This window comes from Leptosomus discolor, chromosome 24, assembly GCF_034619465.1.
Source record: "Leptosomus discolor isolate bLepDis1 chromosome 24, bLepDis1.hap2, whole genome shotgun sequence".
Lineage (NCBI taxonomy): Eukaryota > Metazoa > Chordata > Aves > Leptosomiformes > Leptosomidae > Leptosomus > Leptosomus discolor.
Genome location: NC_141414.1, coordinates 3,267,035 through 3,291,557, shown reverse-complemented (window position 1 = coordinate 3,291,557; position 24,523 = coordinate 3,267,035). Strand labels below are relative to the sequence as shown.

Sequence of the window (24,523 nt, the reverse complement as noted above, 5' to 3'; positions counted from 1 at the left end):
GTCCTCACAGGGGAGCTGCTCCAGCCCCTTGAGCATCTTCGTGACCCTCCTCTGGACCTGTTCAAGCAGGTCCATGTCGTTCTTACGCTGAGGGCCCCAGAGCTGGACGCAGCACTGCAGGTGGGGTCTCACCAGAGCACAGCAGAGGGGCAGAATTCCCTCTCTCGACCTGCTGGCCACACTGCTCTGGATGCAGCCCAGGATGCCATTGGCTTTTTGGGCTGTGAGCACATGTCAGTCAGGAAGGCCTGAGCCTGTTGACAGACTTCATTTTGAACTGAACCATCCTGCTTTTATTATTCTGACAATGAACCTGTTGAGCAGTTTGGTGGTTTTCTGTTTGGGGATGTGACGTGAGTGGAAGTGAGGATGTAGTGTAGGTTGAGGGTTCAGTGAAATGAATTCATCTTGCACACACACAGATCTGTTGAACTGCCAATATTTTATATTTCAGACAGCTTTCTGCCTCTCCAGTAAGGTTAGTGATGGCATTGCAGGGATAATGGACAGTTACTTGCTGTCCAGAGCCAGCCAAGGCGTTGTGATGCTCATCGTTGAATTAACATCCTTCTCGGAATTGTAATTCTGGGTTCAAGCAGTGTGTTCCTAATTGAGCTGCAGATTAAAACCGGCCGGAGGCTGTATTGGGTGAGGAACGTGGAGGCTTGCTTAGCTGAACTGTCTGGGGCTGCCAGGGAGCGTCAGGCCTTCGTTCGTACAGCCTGAGACCTGCTTACCCAAGGTGGCTTTTTCTCTGCCTGTGGCTCTCCCATAGCTGTGTCAGTGAGGGCACCTAAACCTGGATTCTTCACTGCAAAACAGGGTGTCCTTAGGAGACCGTTTGCTTTGTTCGGGCACCAGGATGCTGTCGTTTCTTGTCCCCAGCCCGGTTCGCAGCAGCTGGAGTCGCGCGGCGGTTTGTGCTGGCAGCGACGTCCGTTCTTGATGGGTTTGAAGACGCCTGCAGCACTCTTAAGGCTTCCCAGTTTGTTGGTGGTGATGTTTTTCCCCCTCCTCTTACTGTGATCCTGGCTAAAATACGTTATTTTTTTTGACATTTGATTCTTTTGTCTGATGACTATCACTGTTAATCTCTCTGTAATGACAGTGAGTGGTAGGTGTAAATCCAGCTGTCAGGGCATTCCCAGCCCTTTGCGTCTGCGCTCTTTTTAAAGTAGAAATGTTTTCTACAGACGTGTGAAGGCTGTGCCATTCCAGTTCCTCATTCAGCTGCACCTCCTTACGCTAGCAAGAGTGGGGAGAAACTCTCAGAACAGTCAGAACTTCAGAGCGCGCTGAAGTTTGTTCTTTGGTTTGCGCTATTTCTTAAAGAGATTGCCAAAGTTTTACCTGTTTTTGTAAAAGAAGGCTGCTTCTGCATGCTTTGCTTCGATTTTCATTAGGCCCCTTTCTCAGCTTCCAAAAGTTGATGCCGTAGATTTGAAAGCCTGGAGCATAAGATTTAAGGGGTGGGCTGGGTGTTTAACATTTTTATTAAAACAAGAACGCGTGCAAATGAAGGAATAATTGTAAGTTAGGAAGATATCATGTAAATTAAGAAATGTAGAACTTGACACCATGCATGACTGAAATGCTGAGCACTTGCATCGTGCGTTTTGAGTAATTATACCTGTTCATAGGTAGTTTTGGTTTGTTTGTGGGGTTTTTTTTACTTTGCATCGCTTTAATTCTGTTCTGAAGAACTCTGGGTCAGTAAGGAGGTTATATGCTTAAATCGGTGACGTCTAAGAGCCGTAAGGAACGGGTCAACTAAAGCGCATACTTGGCTTTGATTCTGGGCTTTAGAGTACCAGAGAGCAGTGTTCTTTTTACACCAGTGAGTTTGAGTTGTGAAGTAACGACACCAGGCTCTTACCATCTGAATTTTACTTGTTCCACTAGGGTCTCCTTATGCAGACAAGCCACTTGATTCTTCTGATTTTCTCCTCTTCTGACCCATTAGATGTTACCATCTGATTTTTTTCCTATTTTCCAGAGTTGGGGTGTGGGTTAATTGATAACGGTCTCTTTAATGCTTTGAACTTAATATTTTAGTTCACGTAGCTAGTAGTTGGTAATTAGAATAACAAACAGTTGGAGAAGGGAAGCTTGTCCCAAGCTAACCCCAGACGGCCAAGGCAGTGTGTGCAACGCTACATACCTGCCTGCGTGCCTCCCGTTCCTGGCTGGGGGCTTCTGTGGGCAGGGGGAGCAAATGCCTCTGCGGTTTCTCCAATAACATGTTATTTTTACTAGCTGCCTCCTGAGATGGAGAGCAGCGCGCTGCAGCTCAGCCACGTTGGTCTCACAAGTGCACTGGATATTTCACGTGGGGATGTGCTAAAGAGAAGTAGTCAGCAGCCCAGAGCTGCTGCCTGTGTGCTGGGAGGTGAGAAGAGAGAAGGTCTTGGGAAAGCACCTCCTCTGCATGAAGAGCTGCGTGTTTGGATGCTTTGAGGAAGGGGTGGGGCAAGGAGGGGAGGACCTGGTTGTTTCATATCTGCCTATTTATGGGGTTTTGGTGTCTTTCTCTGGTCATTTTGTATCTGCCTTTTGGGAGGGGGGGGTTGCACCTTTGAACGTTGCTCTGGCACCGGTGAGGCAAGAGCTGGCAGACTGAAAATGCCCCAGTACAGCTGCTTGGGGAGCTCATGGTGCTGGACCCTGAGCAGTGTGACCCGGCCGGTTGTGTCTGTTGTCTGCTGCCCAGCCACGTCACAGCTGTGGGACGTGGCTCCTGCTTACTGAGCTGCTGCTTTTGCTGGATCGTGAGGTGAAAGTGGAAAGGGAGGTTTTGGGATTGCAGATTCGGAAGGTGAAATTACTCCGGTCCATAGGTGGACAGACATACTTACCTGTTCCCCGTACGTATTTTTTATACCTGATTGAAAAAGCAAGGGTGTGAATGAGTACAAAGAGAGATTTCTGCTTTGGTCAGTCTAGTTATAAGCAAGTGAGTAATTGTTACTTGCAAAGGACATGTATGAATACTTCGTTTCCTGATTAAGACTTCGTGGATAGGCAATGTAAATTGGTGCTCAGGTTGGAAGAAAGCACGATCTTGAAGAGCAGTTAAAAACTTTGAATAACAGATGACTGAGTAATACATGCAGGTATTCTCTCGGGAAGAATCACCAATATATGAGCAGTAAAAACTAATTAAAGGTCAGGATTTGTTTGCATTGGGAGGAGAATCATGAGGAGTTTAGCCTGGCTAGAGCTGTGAAATCAGCAGCAGATGTCTGTCAGGCTGTAAGTGCAAAGAGCATTCAACCTGTCTGCAGTGATTGCAGCCTGTCAAAGCAGATAACTTTGGGATTTGGCATTCGGAGGGCAGAGAAAAAGACCACAAAATGGAGCTGAGTGTCAGAATACTGTCTTGTCTTCAGACACATGGGGGTCACGATGCTGCTGTTATTAATACTTTAGCACGGTTTAAGGTAATGCTTTGCAGATGATTGAAGACTTCAGGAGTATTGAAAGGGAAACGAGGAGGAGAATGGCCAAATATCCATTCTGTTGTGGTTCTGCTCAAGTGAAGGACAGTGAGTAGAAGATCTGAGGTGAGATGGCCAGGTAAGTGAAGCTGCAAGTTTTGGGTTGGGTGCGATGTTTCTGTCACTCTTTCCTCTCTGCGTCGAGCGATGATTTGGGTAGTCTGTGTCTCAAGATCAAAGCCAAAATCTGGTCTTACAGGGTCTGAAGGCTCAGCGTTCTAAAAATAAGTATCTCTGCTCAGACATGTAATTTAGAATGGGATTCATCCTACTGACTCAAGCAATTAAAAATCTTAATGCCCAGTCCAAGCCCATCAGTAGGAGATCTCCGACAACGACTCATCTGCTCCTAAAATACACGAGACTTACTGCTCATAAAGACACCTGCCTCTCCCTGCTGACTGCAGGGGACTTCACTGGTGTAGTTTAAATGAGCTGTGTAACTTCTGGAAAACTCAGGTAAGTGTCCGTGGCACACCTGGGCACCAGGGTGTCGGCACTTGCACGGACCAGCGGACTCCTGATGTGGATTTTGGAGCATCTTACCCAGGGATGTTCCGGCCTCCTCCCGACGCTGAAAGCCTAGGAGGTTTGCAAATGGAGTATGTCAAACCCAGTGAGATGCAAGAGGGTGCAGGATTGCCCAGGCTTGTCGAGACCCAAGCTGATGAGTCCGTAAGGCGTCTCTGCCCCGTGTCCTGCAGGGTGGCTGCTTTGCTCTGCCTGGCAGTGGTGTGTCCGAACATAAACCTGGGTGCCCAGCAGAGTTGCAGATGCATATGAACACTAGAGAATTTGTGAAGTAGATCTGAGCTTTCGTTGTGGAACAGTTTGCAAGTGATACTATGAACACAGGCGGTGCCGTGCGGTGCCTTTGCTGTCATACCACTCCCTCTTCAGCAGGATCTGCTGGGTTATACGGGGGGGTCACTGCTGGGCAGCGTGAGGAGCACCGGCCTGCAGTAAGGACTGAAGTGATGTGTTCAGACGTTCTAGAGAATTTTGTTGTCACAACAGACAAAATGAGAAATTCCTTAAGGAAATAACAGTGGATCAGAAGGGAAGAGGCAAAGACGGACAACTCCCAGTGCACATTCACTGGGCAGGCATTTACTTCTTAAGGAGCATTTAGTGTAGGTTACGTGCTGCTAATTTAAATTTAAAAAAAAAAAAAAAGGTAGGTAAGCCATTTGTATCACTTATAGCTGATTTGGAAATCTGATTCTACAGAGAAACCTGGTGTTTTAACAGATTTAAATAAAGACTTTCGAAACTTCTTGTGGAATGGAATTTTCAGAAAGTTGTAGAAAACTTGCACAGAGTAATTTTTAAACTGATAGTATCTTAAAAAACGGGAGGTTTGGGCTGTTTGTCACATCTATTTTTGATTTTGCTTTGTCATGTGCTACATTGAGTTATTTTGCTTTTTTTTTTCAGTTTCAGTAAAACACAAAGTACATTTTGATCTAAAAGGAAGATAGCAGCGCTCTCTGCTGACTGCATGTACCGTGTCAGACGTCACAGTGCTATGCTGCTACTGTGGTCACTATAAATCCTAAAAAAGAAGTAAAAATAGTGTAAGTCCCTGGTCAAAACTCATCACTTCTATAAATTCTGATATGTGAGAATAACTCATGCTCTGAAAGACGCCTAATGGCACAGAAAAGGACCTGTTCTTTAAGATCAAGGCAGCTGTAGGAACAAGCTGGTGTCTCTTGTGTAAAGCTTACGCCTGAGCTGAAGCGTCAGTTTGATGCAAATTTGTTTAAGCTTAGTGCCTGTAGTGAACCTCATCCTCAAATTCACCAGAACCACTGGTGAGATGTCACTCCCTAATAAAACTTGTATGACCAAATAGTGGGTTTTCTGCCAGTGTTTGGGAGGTGTCAGAAAGCCAAGGGCTGTGTCTGCTTTTCCTTTTGTTTTAGTCACAAACCCATAAATACCTTTCACAGGGATTTTAGTTTATGGAAGTAGCTTTCTGTGTTGGTTGTTTTTTTCCCCTCAGTGGAAATAAGACTTTTATAACAACCAAATTCCTTTCCCCAGTTGCTCTCCAGCTTTATTACAAATTATACACAAGCTGTAATCTGGGGAACAGCTATATCAGAATGTCAGCTGAGATTTTTATGTTTGTAAGGAAAACAAGGATTTCCAAGGAAGAAACTTAGGTTTGGAGCTTGTGTTCTTTCTGTACACCAGCTTTCAGTGTCTGTAGTATGTGCACCTTGCGCTGCCGCTGCATCTCCAATTGCATGGAAATACAACAGAAATGGATTTGTGTTTGCATCACTAGACCAGAGAGTGGCGCCCTGTTTTCTTGCAGGTATCTGGGAAAACAGACTAAAACACTATGAAGGTGCAGTGTATCACCCAGTAGGATTTAACCATACTTGACCTTTTTTGAGGCTGAATAGGTAGTTTTCAGTTTGTTAAGCAAGATGCCTTGGTTTGCCTGGTCTGGAGCACACGTTGCTTTGCCTCCCTCCGGTCCTGGTGCTCCTGAATACAGTCGGGACAGAACGAAACATCTGCCAGATGCTGCCCAGTCACTTTGACCAGACTCTGTGCTACTTCCTTGTCTTCTGGAAATCTCTGGTTCCTCAACCACTGACAAGTTGTCGTTCGCTCTGTATACGTCAGGTCGTGCTGACGTTTTGGAGTTAGGTGGGTGCCTGCCTGCTTTCAGTTTTGGCAAATGGAGGCTGCTGTTCCCTGCTGAGCCGCAGCTCCACACGGGTGTAAATGTTCCCCCTGGCAGCAGATAATTGCCAATACAAGTGGGGTTGGGATGGTGCCATCCCAAGGACATCAGCTGAGACCATGGATGCCTTACTTGCCTCTTAACTCAGGCATTCAGTAAATCTGCTGCTTTCGCTTTCCACAATTTCTTTTTCAGCTGCCTCTTCTGTGCCTGTTTGCAGCGCTGAAGAGGATGGGTTGTCCTTGCTGCCTTTGGCTTTTTCACATCAATAATGGTGGCTTTGCTTTTTACCAGACCATAAACAGACTCTTAGAACCATTTGAATTAATTTTTTTTTCCCCTTGTTTTACCCTGTTAGAGGGGCAAAGTGATTACAGCCCTGTTTTGTGACTGCTGAGTGCTTCAAGCTCTCTCTTACTGCCTTTGTCATAAGGTACATGTCTGGGAGGTGACACTTTTTTGGGGTTTTGTGTGTTTTGTTTGGGTTTTTTTAACCTTAACAGAACCACATCCTTGCTGCTGATTTCACAAATCAAAACTTCTCTGCTAAAACAGATCTCACCAGATACCAGATGTTACCAGCACTTGGTAAACCATAGTACTTGCAACCCCCGAGGCAAGCTGCATGGCTCTGTGTTTACTTCACCAGCTCTAGATTTATTCCCGAGATACAATATTCAGTTTTGTCAGTAATGGTTTGTTCTTCCAGTTGCAGTGAGCTTGCGGAGGCAGTGTTTTGAGTGGTTACTAGCAGGACTGCAGCCTTTGGAGGCAGGGGAGAAATCCTGGCTGCTCCGTAGAAGGCAGAGCCCTGTGACGTGAGTATTTGCCCAGAGACTCATCCTGCATCCCCACCACTGACCTGAGAAACGTGTCATGGACATTCACTCCTGTCCTTTCTTGCAGGACTCAGATGCTGTGTTGTGATGTCTAGAGCTGATTAATGAGAGGGGAAGCTGTGTGAAAAGCAGGATTCACCTCGGCTGCCTTTTGATGCTGGTTGGCTGGACTCCCCTTGGGCAGCCAGCGAGGGACCGGGATGCTTCCAGGCAGCAGTTACTGCCCCGTAAAGCAGGCATCTAAACATCTAAATTATCCTTTTAATCTTGCCTGTTTTAAATGACTGCCTTGGAACAACGTGCTTCCAAAGCATCCATTTCTCTGTCTGTAGTGCGGGGCATGTGGGTAACTGGGGCAGGCAGACTGCACAGGAGCGAGCAGCACTCGGGTCCCTGCCCCAGAGCTCTGCCTGGAGCCTCCCTGGCGTTCACCAGCATCTCCCCATGCGGGTTTTTGCATGCCCCAGCTCGCTCCGGGTGTTGAGGAGCAGCCTGTCGTTGTTAAGTTTGCAAAGCACCTCACAGAGAGCGATGCAAGACCCCGTTGTGCATGATGCAGCCAGCTGGTGGTAAATACTGAGGGGAGGGAGGGATAACCTGGGATGCTGCAGGGATCTCTTCCTTTGAAATGTGATTATTCTTGCAAACAACGTAACCGCTCCTATTGAAGTTGGACAGTAACGGTTAAGAAGATGTAAACAAACTAGGAGGAAAGGGCAAGACAGGCCAAAGGTAACAGCAGTACCTCAAGCTTACCGTGACTGTGATTCTGCTTCTTTGAAGGCTTTTTGAAGTTAGCAGGGAGAAGACGACTCTGTTTTGTGCAAAAGCTGGTTTATGATATTTAATAACTTCTGCTTTTCATTTGGCAAAAGTTGAATTAATATTTCTTTTAAATTAGAAAACATTTCAGCACCCCTGACTCCAGCATGAGGGATTATGCACAGGGAATTTTTTCTTAATGTGCAAAGGGAGACTAGTGAAGTGATGGTAGTGGGAGTTGGAGCTGCTTCCACGAGTCTTAATGATGTGGCAGCAAAGACAAAGCAAGAGGGAGAAGGGGGATGAGATGGCAATTGGAGAGAGAAATTAATTCAGTGACATGGATCGTTGGTGTAAAAGGCTTCTGTGGAGAAGGCTACCCTGGGAAGCCTGGGTTTTAAGGCTGTAATTGGAATTTGAACTTAGGGACAGATCCTCAGCTGGGAAAATCAACATGGTTGCAGTTGGGCCGGGTCAGTTAGTTTCCCTGTGATAAAACAGCCGATAAAACCCGTGTACAGCTGGTCCTTCCGTCCCTGTGGTTATAGTGAATCTCGCTGTCCAGGCGGAGAGCGGAACACTTCAGCCAGCTGTCCTGTCTGTGGGTAACGGCTGGAACATCCACTTATGTCCAACGTGGATTTTGAGCTCTAGACAAAAAATCGCTTAATCTTTCTTTTTAGATGAGAACCTAGTAATAAAAAAAGCAACAATTTTAAAAAAGAAAATCTCTGTAATAAAATTAAATCTTCTAGAGTGCAGCCTGGCCAGCAGATAAGAGTTGCCAACCTACGGTGTCGGATTTTTGTCCGATCTCTGCTTTCTCGTCTGGTCCAGTTCCAGTTTTCTAATGCCTGCTCACCTCCCTAACCTTGAAATGAACTGGGCTTGAGAAAATATGAGGCATAAAACCTTCAGATCCCAGCTGCTCGGACAGTCGGGGCAGCAAGCTCCCAGCCGCAGCCTCAGCTGCTCGGAGGGGTTGGCTCCCTTCCCCTGAGCAGTGGAGCTGGGCTGTTTGGGTGCTTGCTGGAGAGTCCCACAGTCCTCAAAGGATGGAGGGTTTTTCCTCTTCCTGTGCCAAGTAAGGCCTTTATCTTGCAGAGCATCCATAGATGACATTCACAATGTCAGTGTTTAGCACCAAGATCCCTTTCCTGGGAGGGGGAATGCTGTGATCTACACCTGACAGATGTTATAATGGACCCCGGTCTGATCGATCAAAGTTTCTTCAATCATTTCAATCACATTGTCTTTGGGATGCAGATGTGAGGTCACTCCAGAAGGAAACTTGTCTGTGTTGCTTACTGGATCTTGCTGCAAAAAGAAAAAATACAATTGGAATTTCTGAAGCGAGCTCATGTGTTGTGTCTGTGCAGAGTCATTGCATCTCCTGCGTTCCCCTGCTCTCCCAGACAAGCTATACATACCGTGGGGGGCTTTGGGGCAAAGTCTTTCTTGCAGACATGTGCTATGATGCCAGCAGCCAGAGCATCACCAAGAACATTGGTCATAGTTCGAAATCGATCCCTAGATGAGAGAGAGCCGTGAGGATGCAGTTGGTGGCCACAGCCAATGCGCCCTGGGGTCTTTTATGGCTTTGAAACATGTCACCCTCCATCCCTAATGTCTCTTACCACTGGTTTGCTAATGACAAGTTGAGACAAGTGCAGTGTTGCTCTTGCAAACACAGGAGAAGATGGTACCTGCAACGTCTGTGCGAGCACGGTACCGTGAAGGTGACAGGGCTTCGTCTGTTTAGAGCATTGCCCTGCCTGTGCTGCGTTGTCATCGTTTCTGCTCAATGTGGGGGTGAGACTCGCTGCCTCAGCCAGTCATAGAACTCCTCGAGATGCCTCTCGGGGAGGGAATCTTGTTTATCCAGCCACAGCACCTCTTGTTTATCCAAGCACCGCTCACCCCAGTAGAAAGTGCCAGCGCTTTGTGGCAGCTGAAGGTGCTGGCTGCCCTGTGACGCTCTACGACTGAACTCACATTGTGTTCTGGTGTTACAACTTTCACCTGAAACGTTAAACTTCCCCTTATGGGAAAGAAAGAGAAAAGCAGCCAGGGTGCTTGGTGCTGTTTCCTCTCTGCCCAGGGTGGCCATGAAGTACAAATTGGCAACCCACGTGTTGGTTATGGAGAAGTCAATGCCTACTCTGCGTGGTTTTTCACCTAGCGAATTCGCTTCATTTTATCTTCTACTTTAAAAAGGCACACTTCACAAACTGTGTGTTTTGTCTTCTGTTTGTCTGTGACAAATGCAATCGAGCATCAGTTTTTGTCTCAACATCAGTCTGGTCTTCATCAAGATGAAGACGGCCTTTTGGGAGGATAGACTTCCTCCGTGTTGGATGCAGTCCTTTGAAATTGTCATCCTTGCTTTTAGAAACTCAGTGGTGTTTTAGTCCTGGTGACAAGTGGTTTTGAGAGACAAGTTGCCCATTAAACGTGAGAGGGGTTTTTGCTGCACCTGTGCAGGAGATGACTGTCACTTTCTGCTATGATTCGGTGCACAACCATCTCGTACTGTACCTTGCTACTCTTTTGATGTGACATCTATTTCTCTCTTCTACTTTTTAATTTTGAAAATGCCGCTATTCTGGAAATAGAAACAGCAAACTGCATGCGCATGTATTGTAAATAATTACCAATGGTTTACAGTTTATTATTGGTTTGTCTGATTTTTTTTTTTTTTTTTCCCTTGGAGATCATGCTTTTTTCCTCAACAGTTGCATTTTTTCCACCCCTTTTGTCACTCTCTTGTGTTGTTAGCATCTTTCTGGCTAATTTTCTCCCTATATGAAGCCAGATGCCTTTCACCCTGCCTGACCAACCTTGTTTGTCTTTTGGGGATAATATTCCACCAGACCGAACACTGTACCATCACCACTTCACTTGGACTCTTGTGCCATCCATCCTCCTTTGTTCACAGAGTGGACAGCTTGGAGAAGACTAGGACTTGAGTTATTTCTAGGGAATACGTTAACTAGCTGCCTTACCCAGTAGTGCCTCATGGAGACAAGACTACGCACCTGCTTTCCTCCTTTTCTGCCTCTTGCTATGGAGGAAAGTAGCACCCCTTTGATCTCTTCAAAGTATAAATGTATATAAGTTTCTGCAAGATAGATTTCATTACCTATTTGAGACCTCCAACAAAGATGTGTTGTACTACCAACAGGAATTTAGATAGAAGTTCAGGACAGGCTGGTATTTCAAACTGGGGGCCTTACTTGAGAGAGTGGCTCAATACCATCACCGCTGCTTCCACAAGGCACTAGACCGTGATGGGCACCTTGGAACAGAAACACCTGAAGTCAAACACTCCCTCAGGAGACAGTTTGCCTGTAGTTATCTGGGTATTTCCAGAAAACAATCGGAAAATGAAAAATCTCACATTTGGCTCCTGGCCTTGTTCTGTGATCCCTTAATCTCCATTTGCCTCTGTGAGAGCTGCTTCAAAGACATCACTGAGAACTGGCACTTAGCGCCCGCCTGCCACATCGCATCTGAAAAATACTTACAGAGCCCAGTCAACTGCAATGATGAGGGTGATGTCGTCGGTCGGCAGCCCGACAGAAGTCAGCACGATGACCATGGTAACGAGCCCGGACTGGGGGATCCCAGCCGCCCCTATGCTTGCTGCTGTTGCTGTTATGCTGCAAAGAGAAGGCAGCTGCACAATTATTGTGGGGTTTTGTAAGGAAAAACCAACACCAAAACAAGCAAGCATGTTTGCATGGCAAAGTAAGTTATTGCTGTATGGAAGGATTGGTTTGGGTCTGGCTTCCTCCACCTTCTTGCTGTCTGATGCTATCCCGCACCCCTGCCTGTGCACAGCATGGCCCAGGGCTTGCAGCAGGTACCCGTGGCTTTGTGCTTACACAGATCCCCTCTGTGTTCCAGTCCCAGCCACTGCATAAAATTGCTAAATACTTGCAACTGTACTTACTTATTTTTATCTAGATAGTTGTTTTATCTCCCTGCTTATAGAATGAGGATGTTCCATTCCTGAAGGGGAGTAAATTAGACCTGCACAAACCCTTCTGTGGGAAGATAATTCCTCTGTACTGTGGGTGTTGATCTGCTCTAGCCATGCTGTCAGTTTGCAGCCTGGCTTTTACCTACAGGCAAAGTCTTTGATTCTGCAGCAAATTCTGTGGGGGCTGAGCCTGAGCTTTCCCTGGCACGTGCTGCACCTTTCCCTACTCCTCAGCTTTCCAGCAAAGTTCACTCTCTGCAGGAGCAAGATCTCTGCCAAGCAGGAAAAGTGTGAGAGATTGTTATAATGTCCATAAATACAAATAGAAATAATTCAGCTGTTGCAAAACCCATTTACCTTATCGTTATAATTTGTCCCAAGTCCAAGTCATATTCATTGACCTGGGCGATGAAGATAGCAGCGACGGCTTCGTACAGCGCGGTGCCGTCCATATTGATGGTGGCACCGACGGGGAGGACGAATCGTGCCACACGTCGGTCTATCCCGTTGTTTTCCAGGAGACACTTCAGGGTGATGGGCAAGGTTGCTGAACTGCAGAACAAGAAATGATCGGTAACTCTGTCTGTCGGTTGTCTTGAGCTTTATAAATCAGAGTCACTATAATGGTACAGAAATGCAAGCCCTCCCGAGGCTAAATGCAGCAGCGGTATATTATGGGAATTGTTATAGCAGTGATCATCTTGCACTGCCTGGGGAGTACACGTCACTAGCCAAGTAGTCAGTCAGCTGCTGGCTACAAGATGCACCGCTCTTTGTGAACAGCTCTGTGTGATGGTTACAGCTTTGTTGTTCATCCCTGGTCCCCCCGTTAGTCCTGCAGCACCTCAGATGTTGGTATGGGGCAGCATCTGCCAGCACTGGCTGTGCCGGGGTCCAGCCAGACCCCTTGTTCCTCGGCCATTTCCCCATGCCGCGCGCACGAGGAGCAGCTGCCTCAGCTCTAGCACCCCCCTGACCCTTCTCTCTTGTTTCTGTCTAGCATGAAGACGGGAGCTGTCACACAGGAGGCAGGATAAGGATGTGGAAGAAGACGACCAAGCAGAAGAAGGGAACCGAGCGTGGAAAAGTCGGTTGGATTGTGATAGACCCTTGGAGGCAGGGACTGCTTTTCTGCAGGGAGCTGGATGCAGCACATGGCGTGATGGCCCTCAGCCCCTGGCACAGACCGCAGAGCTGGGACAAGGAGCAGAGCGCTCCCACTGTCCTCTGCATGACAGCTCTCCAGCTTGCTTAGCTGGCTGCGGAGCAGAGAGGAAGGAGAAAGCCTGATGGTGACAGAACTGGCGACCCCAGTTCAGGAGGTGGTGGGGTCATTTGGAGTAGCAGAAGAGACCTGCGGCAGTGGGCACTGTGGGAGAGAGGCACAGTCCTGGATGGTTTTATTTGGATTGTGTGAGGAAGTGACATTAGGGAGGCCAGAAAACCCTTTGCCTAGTCAAATGTTTTCTAAGAAAATGTTTTAATTTGTGTTTTTTCCAGAAAGGACGGTAGTTCCTAATGTAAAGTTTCTTCATTGATATAAAGAATGTTTTTCGGTGAAAATAAAATAGGTAAAAATAAGCTAAAATTATAAAATGTTGTCAAGGTAGACAACACTTTTCTTTGGAGGAGCTTGGGATACACAGGGGTTGAGTTAAGATTTTCAGTAAAGTGTTCAGAAGAGCTTTTGGTGTTTTCAATTAAAACCAAGGATCACAACCCCGCGCTGTTTTATAAAGCACCTACAACAGTCTTATTTTGAATTCTTCGGAAGAAAACTAACTGCAGCAATTGACAGAAGCACAGACATGCACAAACATTGCTGCTTTGCTCTGGGAAAATCCCAGGAGAGGGCAAGCAGAAGAGCGATGCGAGCTGGCCGGGCCTGAAGACGCACTGCGGCTCTTCCCGCTGAGGACCAGGGCAGTGCCAGGCATCCCACTGACTGCAACTGGAAGCAACCTCGTTGTGCTGGAGCATAATTTTTCTTGTCTGAGTTATACCTGTTCTCCCACAGCTTGCCTGGCTCTACACACAGCCATGTCTCCCTTGACCAAACCAGATGTTTTCTCAGCTCTATCAGCATGTTTCAGTCACGTTTCGTACCTGGAAGATGTGGCTAAGGCGATCAGCAAGGCTTGCAGTATCCCCTGAATGAAAGTGAAGGGGTTTTTCTTGGTGATGAGCATAAAGAGTAGAGGTAAGAGAACGAGTCCATGGATGACTAGCCCTGACACTACTGTAATGGCATATAGTCCCAGCTTCTGTCCTATAACTGATGGATCTTCCATCTCCAGGATCTTTCCAGCAATGAGAAAGACAATGCCAAAGGGGAAGTACCTGCAAAGAATAAGCATAAAAAAAGTGATGAGGATGCAGCAATCATTGAAGCACTACATGACAGTTGTGACAGTATTTCGTACCGTGTGATACCATGAAAATAAATCTAGTGCTCACAATAGATACTTGTAGACATATGACCAGCATTACCCTTAGGTAGCAGGTAAGAAAACAACTGAATTAATCAAAAACATTTACCAAACTGCCATCGAGACAATTTTCATGACTGCTTCATTCAGACACTGGCACACGTTCACCAGCGGAGTTCCTCGCTCGCCCATTTTTCCCAGGAGAAGTCCTGCAACCAAGCACATTGGTTTGTGTTACTCAGCAGTACCACAGGAGCAGCTTGTGTCATGCTGAGCGTCTGGAGGCTCTGGTGGTCACAGAATGGGTTTCACTGGGCAAACTCACAGCAGGTCAGACGTAAAACAGATTTGCCCAAGCTCTTACAGGTCATGGTAATTCCCTGCTCCAAGCAAATACAAGCATCTGGCCTTTTCTCAGAAAAAACCCACCAAACCCAAATCCAGGATTTGGACTGTTCCTTGCGTGGATAACTGATAAACTCTTCACTGCCGCTCAGGACTGGGAGAGTCACTTCTTGAGGTGGATAAGCTGTCTTTTCGCCACGTTGTAATACAAGAATAATGTGGCTCTAGAAACAAAAGTTGATTTTTTTTCTGAAGGACAAAGCTCAGTGGGGTGATACATAGCTGAGGATGTGATGATACGTTGCAGCCCTGCCTGCTCTCCTGTGTGAAAAGAGCTGCACGCCCCGTCTGCCACTGGGAAGAACTTCTTCAGAGGGGCTCAGATTTGCCCAGTCCCTGCGGGCAGTGGTGGTTCTCGGTTCCCCCGTGGGACGGGCTGTGCTGGCTGCAGATGGCTTTATTGGTGGCCCACAGGCTGTACCGTGGCGGTGACAACACAGCAGCTGTGCAGTAATACATCAGGAAGGATCCAGCTGAGTTACTTAGATACAGGCATTAAGCCTTCTGTTTTTTCTTTTGATGTTGTTGTATTAACCTAATTCCAGTCTAATTTTCTGTTGAAGGAATACTTAGAGCAGAAATACATGCATGGTTAGAGAAGTTATGGTGTTTTTTGGTCTGCCAGCACACAACTGCTGAGTGCTAAATCCCATTGCTTTCACTGGTGAGGAGGTTTCCCAGGTACCCCCTGAGCAAAAGAAAAATGAGTCTTTTGAAGTATTTGCTCATCTAGTTTCCAGCCCGGTGCATGTACTTTCTGTGCGGTCCCATCAGCTAAAATGACTTCTGAAGGACTGTACAAGTATCTGCTTTAGCTTGGAAAAGAAGACTATAGTCAGGGTCTTGTCTCATCCCTCTTGTCCTTCTCCAGTCTCTAGGGCTGAGGACTCCTAGAGACCCTTGGCAGGTAGTTGGATCTCTTGGCTTGCTCAGAAGAGAGGTGAGATAGGGTCACCTTTCAGAAATGAGACAAGGCTCAGCATTTTTAAATCTCAGCTCTGTGGATGTTCATCCAGTATTTGGTGGCCTTAACGGCTGGTTTGAAAGAATTCCATTTCTCTTCAGATCCTACAGACAGCTGGAAAAGATGGCCCTAGCAAATGCACAGCTTGCTTCAAATTAACTTTAGATCTCTGCCCTTTTCTGGATTTCAAAAGCAACAGAGATGACTGGAGCTGCTGGGTCTCAGCAAGGAGCTCGCTGGAGCTGTGTGGGGTTACCATCCACAGCAAAGACACTCCAGGGAGCCAGCGGGCACTGCATGGATGCCTTGGTCCCGGTCTCACAAACTGTCTAATTTTGGTATTGGGCACAAACACCCTTTGCTGAGATCTCAACCGGCTTCCACTGCCTTGCTGCAAGGAGGGCAGATCCCCGTTTCCTACGGCACAGAGCTGTCTTGCCTGGCCTTCCCTGTCCCTCTCCTGTTTTCTGCCAGGCAAACCCCATTAATTAACCTCTCCCCGCAGGCAAAGCTTCCTGCAGATGTACAAATGTCCTTTTCCAAGCCGCCCGTCCCCGATGCAGGTGATGCTCTGCCCGTCTGCGGCTTCGTGGAGCTCTAATCCATCCCGCGCAAAACCCGGGGAGTGCAGCTGGGTGTCCGGGGCTGGTTCCGGTGATCTCCTGCTGCATCCTAACTCAGTGCTGATCCTCACTCCCACGCTGGCAGGGTGGTGGTGTGGTAATCTCCGAAGAGAAAAGCAGCTTCTCCTTGCTTGTTTGGCTGGGCTGGAGGAGGGCACGTGTCCTGTGAGCAGGCGCTCGGCGCGTTCCGTCAGCGTCCGTGGTCGGCAGATGGTGTTGGTCGCTGGGACAGGAGTCTGCCATGGACATCTTTTGTCTGTAAGGATCTTTAAGTGGGTCTGTCTCCACCTGGTCTCACTGTGGCCACCTCCTCCAGGAACTCACTCGATCGTAGCCTTTAAAACTGTTTGCTTTCCCCTGGCTCTGACGGCGGTCTGGTGAGCTCCAGTGCTGTGCTGGCTACACTGCTTCCACTCCTCAAATCCTCTAATTGGCTTTTTGGTTCCTTATACACTAAGTTCAAGCTCCTTGCCCTCACCTTTAAATCTACATGTAATCCTGCCCCCATGCTCATCTCATCGCCTCCTACTCTTTTTCCCTCCTGATTCCTCCTTTCCTCCCTTTCTCTCAACCTTGCACCCAGCGTCCTTCTGTCTTACATGTTGAGTCAGCTCCAGGTTCCTCCTTCCCTTGACTTTCTCCCCTTTAAATCTTCTTCCTCCCTGTCCCTTGCACATTCTCTCCATCCAACCTCGGCTCCTTCTTCCTGCAATTGCTGCCGAGCACCTTGCCCACGTGGGATTGCAAGCTCTTCAATGCAGGAAGCTTTCTTACCTTCAGAAAGTCCTGGTACAAATACCTGTACGTTTGACACAGGCACTAAGTCTGACCCAGCTTTCACCTGCTGCCTGCTCACGGAGTCTGAACACTGCCAGCATGAAGGGTTTGGACTGTTTGTAACGAGCTGCGTCCCAGGTAGCCTCTGCAAACGTTACAACTCACTGCAGCAGGCTTCATAAAAAGGACCTTCTGGCTTATGTCAGAAAACCCTCAGGACCTGTGCTTGGGCTGTGAAGGCTCATATGGAAAATCTGGGGAGAAAACAGCCTTCTTTGTGCCTGACACCTTTTTTGAGCACTGCTATGGACGGTACTGACGAAGGTGTTGGTACAAGCTCTGAGCTGTGCCCAGTTCCCCAGGGACTTGAGCAGTTACAGCTAAAATACCCTCATCGCTCTGAGCATCCCTGCCTCCACGTGCAGCACAGCGGCCACAGCAGTTCCCACCCGGGCTGCAGCTGCCACCAAACAGCCTTGTGAGCTGGGTCAGGGCGCAGCGCGGAGCCCTGTTCTCTACCGAGCAGGTACCTATTGTTGCTGAAAAGATGACGATTCCCAAGACGTTCATCTCGTTGCTGGTCCCAGGCAGAGTCCTGTAGGTCATCTCAGGTGATGGCGTCAGGTCGAGGAACACAGGCCGATGAATTTCAGGGTTTTCATCGTCAGGTGCAAAATAAATAAAACTGAGAGATTTTCCTGGGATCTTTGGAAAGCCGGGAGACTTCACCACCGGGACAAGAACAGTTCGATACTGGAACAAAAGCAAAGCAGGGAGGTTAGTGTCCTGTTGGCAATGGACTCCATCCCGCTCTGAACACAGAGGCAAAGCCATCGCTGGGCAAGGTGGTCCTGGAGGTTCAAAGTTTCTTTTTCAGGCAGTGAAAGGCTGGTGAAAAGAAGAGAAGCAAGAAGGAGGCAAGGGGAACTGTGGTTGTTCCCTGCAGACCTGAGCACAGCCAGCCTCGAGCAAGGCTGCGCTTCTCTGGGCAGGTGCATGGTGTTTGTGAGTCGGGTCCCTGCGGGATCCCAGTGCAGCACTGGGTAGTGGTGTGGTCCCCACAGAGAGGCCCCGTCACCCCCCATCCCTCTCCTTCTGGGGGCTTTACAGATGCTTTCCCAATCCTGTGAGTTTGTTCATTTTCCCTTTTCCCCTTCATCCACCCCAAGCTTTCATTCAAGCTTTCCTTCCCCACGCCTGCTGCCTGCCCACCCGTCCGCCTCTGCTTCCTGACCCCCAGGGACTGAGAAGCCACGGCACAAGAGCAGGGTCCGGGGGAAGAGGCATTGTGCTGCCTTCATCCAGGAGCCCTCCCAGGCAGAGCTCAGGCAGGGGTGTCCCTGTGAGTCCCTGCCCCCCCCAGCACCCTCCCACCTTCAGGTGCCCACTGTGGGGTGAACAGAAAGCAGCCGGGGAGAAGGCAGGGTGGGGAGGGGGGAAGAGGGAAGAGAAGGGGCTCGTGTGGGTGGGGAAGAGCCCCCACATGGGCAGAGCAGCCTTGTCTGGAGCTGAGCTCCAGAACAGCTGCCTGTGGCGGTGGAGCCGGGTGAACTCACCTGCTGGAATGAAGCTTCGATCAGGTTAGAAGGAAACATGTTCCTGTAAGAGAGCAATTGTGCAGGGGTTAAAGCGCGTGGTGAGAGCACAAGGAACAAGGTGGGAAGCACCTCTGGTGGACACGAGGCCAAGAGGAGCGTTACAGCCCACACCAGTTTGATGTCTTCTGTGCAAGCTGAGGGCAAAGACGGGCTGGAAAGTGAACGAAGAGCAAGACTGTGAACCACACGTAAACTGGACTCATAGAAAGCCAGAGGTTGGGATGGATATCCCATCTCCAGCCTCCTGCTTAGAGCAGGACCATCTGCAAAGCTGGAGCAGGATGCTCAAAGCCTTGTCCAGCTGATTGAACACCTCCAGAAATGGAGGTTTGCCCCCAGCCCCTGCGTCTGTGCTGCATCCCCTCCCCAGTTAACCCTCAACCACTGCTTTAATCCAGCCCTGGGCCAACTCCTGCTCATTTGTGCCTTGCAAAGCTCAAGGAACTGCAGGGGCTTGGCAAGTCTCAGCTGGGGCTGCGGAAGGAGAACCGCTGAGCTTTGCAGGGAATTTAAATCCGCCCGTTCTCTGCTGCCGCACCCCTCTGTGCTGGTGGCTCTGGGAGGAGGGTGGTGGGGGCGACAGAGCGGCCGGAGGGACGTGCCTGGGGAGAGATGAACCCCATATTGCTGGGCTCGGAGGTACTGGTGGCTGGTCAGCGTGGCCAACCTGAGATCTCAAAACCTCCTGGGAACTCGGTGCCTTGTGGTAAGATCTTGTCAGTGAAAGGCCATCATGAACTTGGCTCCTCCTGAAATCTTGCGACGTACCTGATTAGATCCAGTAACGCGTCGGCAGAGCTGAGCACCACTTTCCCCACAGAGTAGTCATCCTTCTGGGCAGCTGCACCAGGGTGGATGCTGACCACAAGGATGATCCCGACGGTCACTGCCATGAAGGTTGTCCAAAGGTAGTAGGTGATGGTGATCACCCCCATCTTCCCGCAGGCCTTGGAGTCCATGGTGGCCAGCCCGGACATGAGGCTGCAGCAGAAAAGACTGCAGTCAGTGGCTGCTCCCGAAACTCCCAAGGTGGGAGAAGTTTCCATAGATATCTTTTTTTTAAACAATGCTTAAGGGCATCACCAAGCTCTTTCATGTACCTGCGCCCGCAGGATCTCATGCCCAGGAGAGGCTTGTGGCAACCCAGGCTGAGCTGCAAAGAGCAGGAGACACCTCTCTGAGTACCTTTTCAAGGTCTGGCCATGCTTTCTGTTTTCTTCAAGGGATAAGAAGTAAATATTCTTAGTGTATTTTGATGGTGAATAAATAACACGGCTCTTTTTTTGTGTGATGCTGTTCTCTTGAATCTCCAACGCCCTGTGCTGCTGCTGCGTGTCACTGTGAACAGCGAAGAAAGGTGTTGGCAAGGTTTATAAAATCCTGGTGGGGACAGACCCCACTCTGAAGGAGAGAGCTGCTGGTTCATGCTTCACATCCATGTAAGCTTTCCTAAGAAGTAGCCCATAAGCTACTTTTAAACAAAATTGGACTAAAAATAGAGAAGGTATTACAGGCTGCACCAGCAGGGAGAGCTGGCTGGTGGCAGTGCCAGCACTGGGGAGCAAATGGGAGCATTTTGGGGCTGCAGCGTGCCCCATGTGAACGCAGACCCACATCGAGCTCCTGGCTGCTGGATTTCACTGCTCCAGCTCCCCTGGGGCCCCGCAGAGCCCTGGCCGTGCCTGCCGGCAGTGTTCGGTGGTGGCCCAATGGTCCCCGGGTGGGATGTGATGGAAGCAGAGGCTGCGAGGGTTAATGCCACTCTTGGGGACACACAAGGGATGGGTGGTTGAGGTGGTGGCCAGCCCACAGATCCTCCAGCAGCCACGTGTCTGGGAGAAGAGAGAGCCCGGGAAGCTCGAGAGGGGCCACAAAAGCAACGCCAAGGTGGGTGATGCTTTCCACCATGAGGCTTGAGGAGCTCCAGAGCTCACCCCCAACCTGGAAAAATCCATCCCCAGAGCATGCCTGGTCCCCTCTGGGATGGTGCATAGACGGGAGGCACCACTTCACCATCATTTGGTAATTAAATAAGAAAAAAAAATGGTTCAATTCGATGTGCAAGAAAAATCCTGGGAGGCCTGTGCAGACCCTGTGCCCGCAGGCAGGAGAGCAGTTGGCTGGGACGACCCAGCATCACTGAGCTGTGAGGAGGGCTGGGGGAAGCCCAAGAATGAAGGAAAACCCAGTCAGCACATCTGGGAAAGGGGTGTGAAACGCTGGAGGGGAAAAGAAAGCAACTCTATGAGGGCCAACAATAGGCAGACCAAGTGCGGCCAGGATAGAGACCACCCTGCTCCCAAACCACAGGCAGAGGGGACAGCAAGCAAACTCTGAAAAGCAATAGAGAAGTGACGCATCCTCAAGGGAATGTAGAGCTAATTGCTAGAGTATTTCTAGTGAGCATGTGCCAGCAATTGTTTAAAATATATAAATCCATATAAGCTTTTCAAGACCTTGCTTAGACCCGAGTATGGCTCTATCAGCTCTTTTTTCTTATTTCTAGCTCTGGATGGGCTGATAAAAGTGGTGTTTGCAAACATAGGTGCAACATTGAGGAATGCTTGTGGTTTCTACCTGAACTCTCCCAAAACCCTCTAAATAAGGAGATTTGCGTTTAAAGAGCTGCCCATCATCAACCACCCATGGATGGTCCTGGCATCATCAGCTGGCTGGGCCCAAAAAGAAGGGAAACACCCCAGCCAGGGCAGGTGTCTGACCTGGGTGCCGGTGTCTGCCAAATCCAGGTGAGGATTTGTCCCAGACTGTTGCTGGGAAACCATGGGGTTTGATGGACACCAAGCCAGGGGATGCTGCTTGGTTGTGGGCTGCTTGGTGCCAGGGTTATTCTTACCCCAGGCAGTTCTGGGGTGATACCCTCAATGGGGGATTCATGGGGTGATCTCGACGTGATGGAGAGATGGTACTTCAGAAGCAGAAATTGATGTCTTACCTGGAGGTGATCAAGGGCAGGATCAGCATCTTCAACATCCTCATGAGGAGCTCTCCAGGAAAGGAAAAGTACTGTTTCTCCTGCACATAGAGCAGAGCCGTTGTGTCAGATGAGAGCTGAGAAGCAGACGCTGGTTGCAGATTAAGGGCTCAAACCTGATAAATTTGCCTTTTTCCCAAACAGACCCAGCTCTGAGCTCAGTCCCCAGCCAGCAGCTGGTCCTTGCGGCACTCAGAGACGCTCTTTCTCTGGTTGTCGCTTACTGGGAGCTGGGTCAGGGATGGGAATTACTGGCCATGTGGGAAACCTGGCTGTGAACCACAGAGGGGCATGTGGGGCTCCCCTCCCAAAAACATCCTTGAGTCCATTGTTCTCGAGGGAATGATCCCCACGGCCGCACTGCTGGCTTCTCCCGAGTGTCGTCACGCTTGTTATTGGGAAGCAGCGGCTCGACTGTGGGTGCAAAAGTGCCCCAAAGCTGCCGGGTGCAGCCCGGTGCCAGTGGCGAAAAGTGAAAATACCTTGTGGCCGCAAATGGGGAAGCTCAGCTCAGGGAGAGCCCAGGTGTCCAGCCCACCCATGGGGCAGCCTCGCGGTGCACCGAGGGATGTTTCCACCCCGTGGCATCTGTCCACCCCCTACGCTCCTCACATGGCGTGAGGAAGGGCTGCGTGGAGAGAGACTCCCAAAGCCCAGATCCCACAGCTGTGACCAAGGGAAGAGTGAGGGGTCTGCAAGACCAGCAGCCACCTGGCCGGCATCCCTACCTCCACCATCCATCCATCCATCCATCCATACCTCCACCATCCATCCATCCCTCGCTCCATCCACCATCCCTCAACCCATCTCTCCATCCACCATCCCTCAACCCATCTCTCCATCCACCATCCTCCTGGCTGCTGAGTTCCTTCCATGCCTCCATCTCTCCCTCCCTTCCTCCATCAATGCATCCACCCACCTTCCCTCCCTCCCTGCCCCCCCCAGTCTTCCACTGTGCCACTGTAGAGCTTGGGGACAGATCTGGGACGGCCCGAAGCCAAGCAGCTGCTTTTGGTTACTCCAAAGTAACCAACACCACCAGGCTTCAAGGGATGCCAAGGCAAACTGTTAAAATAAACACTCCACGGGGCTGTCCCTGCACTAACCCTCCACGTGGCCGATTTCCCTGGGGAGCCCGTGTAGAGCAGAGCTGCGATGCGTCCAGCCGGGTGCAAGGAGTAACAGCCGGTGTGAACAGCAGCTCTTCTGAGCGCACGTTTCATGACACTTTCCCATCATGGGGAGGATGGCAGGGACCAGCTGCTTCCCCAGCCCCTCCTCTGCGGCGTGGATTTTGGGAGAAAAGTCTCTAATGGGGAGAAGTAGCTGCTGGGGACCACGTGCAGGGCTGTGGCGACAGGGCAGCACAGGACTGGGGCAGAGGATGGGCAAACTCAGTGCACGGCAGGGCAAGGGGCAGGAGTCCCCAGGCTCTACCGGCCTCGAGCCCGGTGTGGGCGGCTGCCAGGCTCTCACGGGTGTGTGCACAGGGGTGCAGGGAGATTACAGCCGGCTTCAATTAAGTAACGAGATCATCCCTGCTGCGGGCGGTGATGCCAAAGGGCGTAATTGAAGTGACAAGACTTTGCTAAATCCCAGCGGGTGACATGGGGATGTTCCAGCACCAGCCGAGCTCTCCCCGAAGCAGCATCCCCCCTCCCGGGCTCAGCCAGCGCGGCCAAAGATCAGGGCTGAGCCGCAGCCAAGATGCCCGATGCCGTTAAAGCCACGTGGATTTTAGCACGGAGACATTTATCAGCACAATGCTCCTAGAAAGCGCTGAGCGGGTGCGCGTTTTAGATGCGTTTTCTTCAACGCGTTTGTCTCCAGGGGTCCTTGGAGAAAGCAACGCCTGGAAGCCCCCCAGGCTCTCCACCAGCCCCGTATTTATTTGTTGGGCCTTCTCCAGTGGAAATGTTCTTGGATCGAGCATCTGCTCAGCCTTTGGGTGCAGTAACAGGAGGAGCTCATCCCTCTGAGCCCAGTACTGCTGTTTGTGTTGGGAGGAGCCTGTTACTGAGCATCCAGCAACTCAGCATCCATTCCCTCCTTTCCCATCCTCATCCCACCTGGAGTCTCTTGCAGCCCCCCAGGGTCTGTTCCAAAGCCCCCCACTCCCAGTGGAGGGAGGTAGGATTTGTTCTGCAGCTTTGGCATCTGTTGACAGCTTTTTGGTCAAAAAAAAAAAAATAAAAAAGAAAAGCCATGGGGAGAAACCTGCCCTGAGAGGTGGTTTTTTGGGGCAGGAACCTTTGCTTTTGGGGCTGTGCCCATCTGGGGTGTGTTGCCAGCACCCGGGCTGGTCGCCCTGCCTGCCCCACGCCATCCCCCTTGCTCCCGTCCCCGTCCCCCCCCAGGCTTACCAGCTCTGTCAGCTCCAGCGCCCGCAGCAGGAACCCGAGGAGGCAGCCGGTGGCAACGGACAGCATTGATAGGGTCAGGAGGCCATTTTTACGCCAGAAAGCCCGTACCCACTTCCAGACACACAGGCAGGTTGCGGGCAGCGAGTTCAGCAAAGCTCTCCTGACCCGCTCCCACATGGTCATCCTCAGCCGCCCAGGCGGTGCCCCTTGGAGCAGCTCCCGGTCCCGCTCATCGCCCCGGGCACCGCCGTGCCGACGGAGCCCTGCCCTTTGCTGGGAGCCGAGCATGCCAATGGCTAATCCCCCGCACCAAAAGCTTCGGGGCTATTTGGGAGCTTTTCCCATAATGGAAAGTGACGTCTTCAACTGGTTAAGCTGGGCTTGGCATCCTGCCGGTGCTGGTGCCGAAGGCTTCCAGGTTAACCCTCCACCCCCCAGGGTCGCTGCAGGCTGAGGGCAGGGATTCAGCCCCAGAACTCCCTTCCTCTCGTGGTTCCTAAGCCAACAGGATCTGGGTCCTGCCATCGGAGGTTGCCACAGGATTTGTGCTCCCACCGGCTGTGTGCACACCCCCTTCCTACCCTG

The 24,523-nt window shown here is 50.1% G+C and overlaps 1 protein-coding gene across 1 annotated transcript; it reads right to left on the bottom strand.

The window, feature by feature from the left end:
- Nucleotides 1-8,981: 8,981 nt before the first annotated feature.
- On the bottom strand, nt 8,982-24,115 carry LOC104353326 (excitatory amino acid transporter 5). Its single transcript, XM_009959876.1, has 11 exons — nt 23,939-24,115; nt 21,537-21,616; nt 19,352-19,564; nt 18,542-18,584; nt 17,516-17,738; nt 14,326-14,425; nt 13,894-14,127; nt 12,145-12,339; nt 11,330-11,464; nt 9,233-9,332; nt 8,982-9,119 (listed from the first exon to the last, which is right to left on the bottom strand). The coding sequence occupies exons 1-11, from the start codon at nt 24,113-24,115 to the stop codon at nt 8,982-8,984; spliced, it is 1,638 nt and encodes a 545-aa protein (XP_009958178.1).
- Between the last annotated feature and the right edge of the window lie 408 nt (nt 24,116-24,523).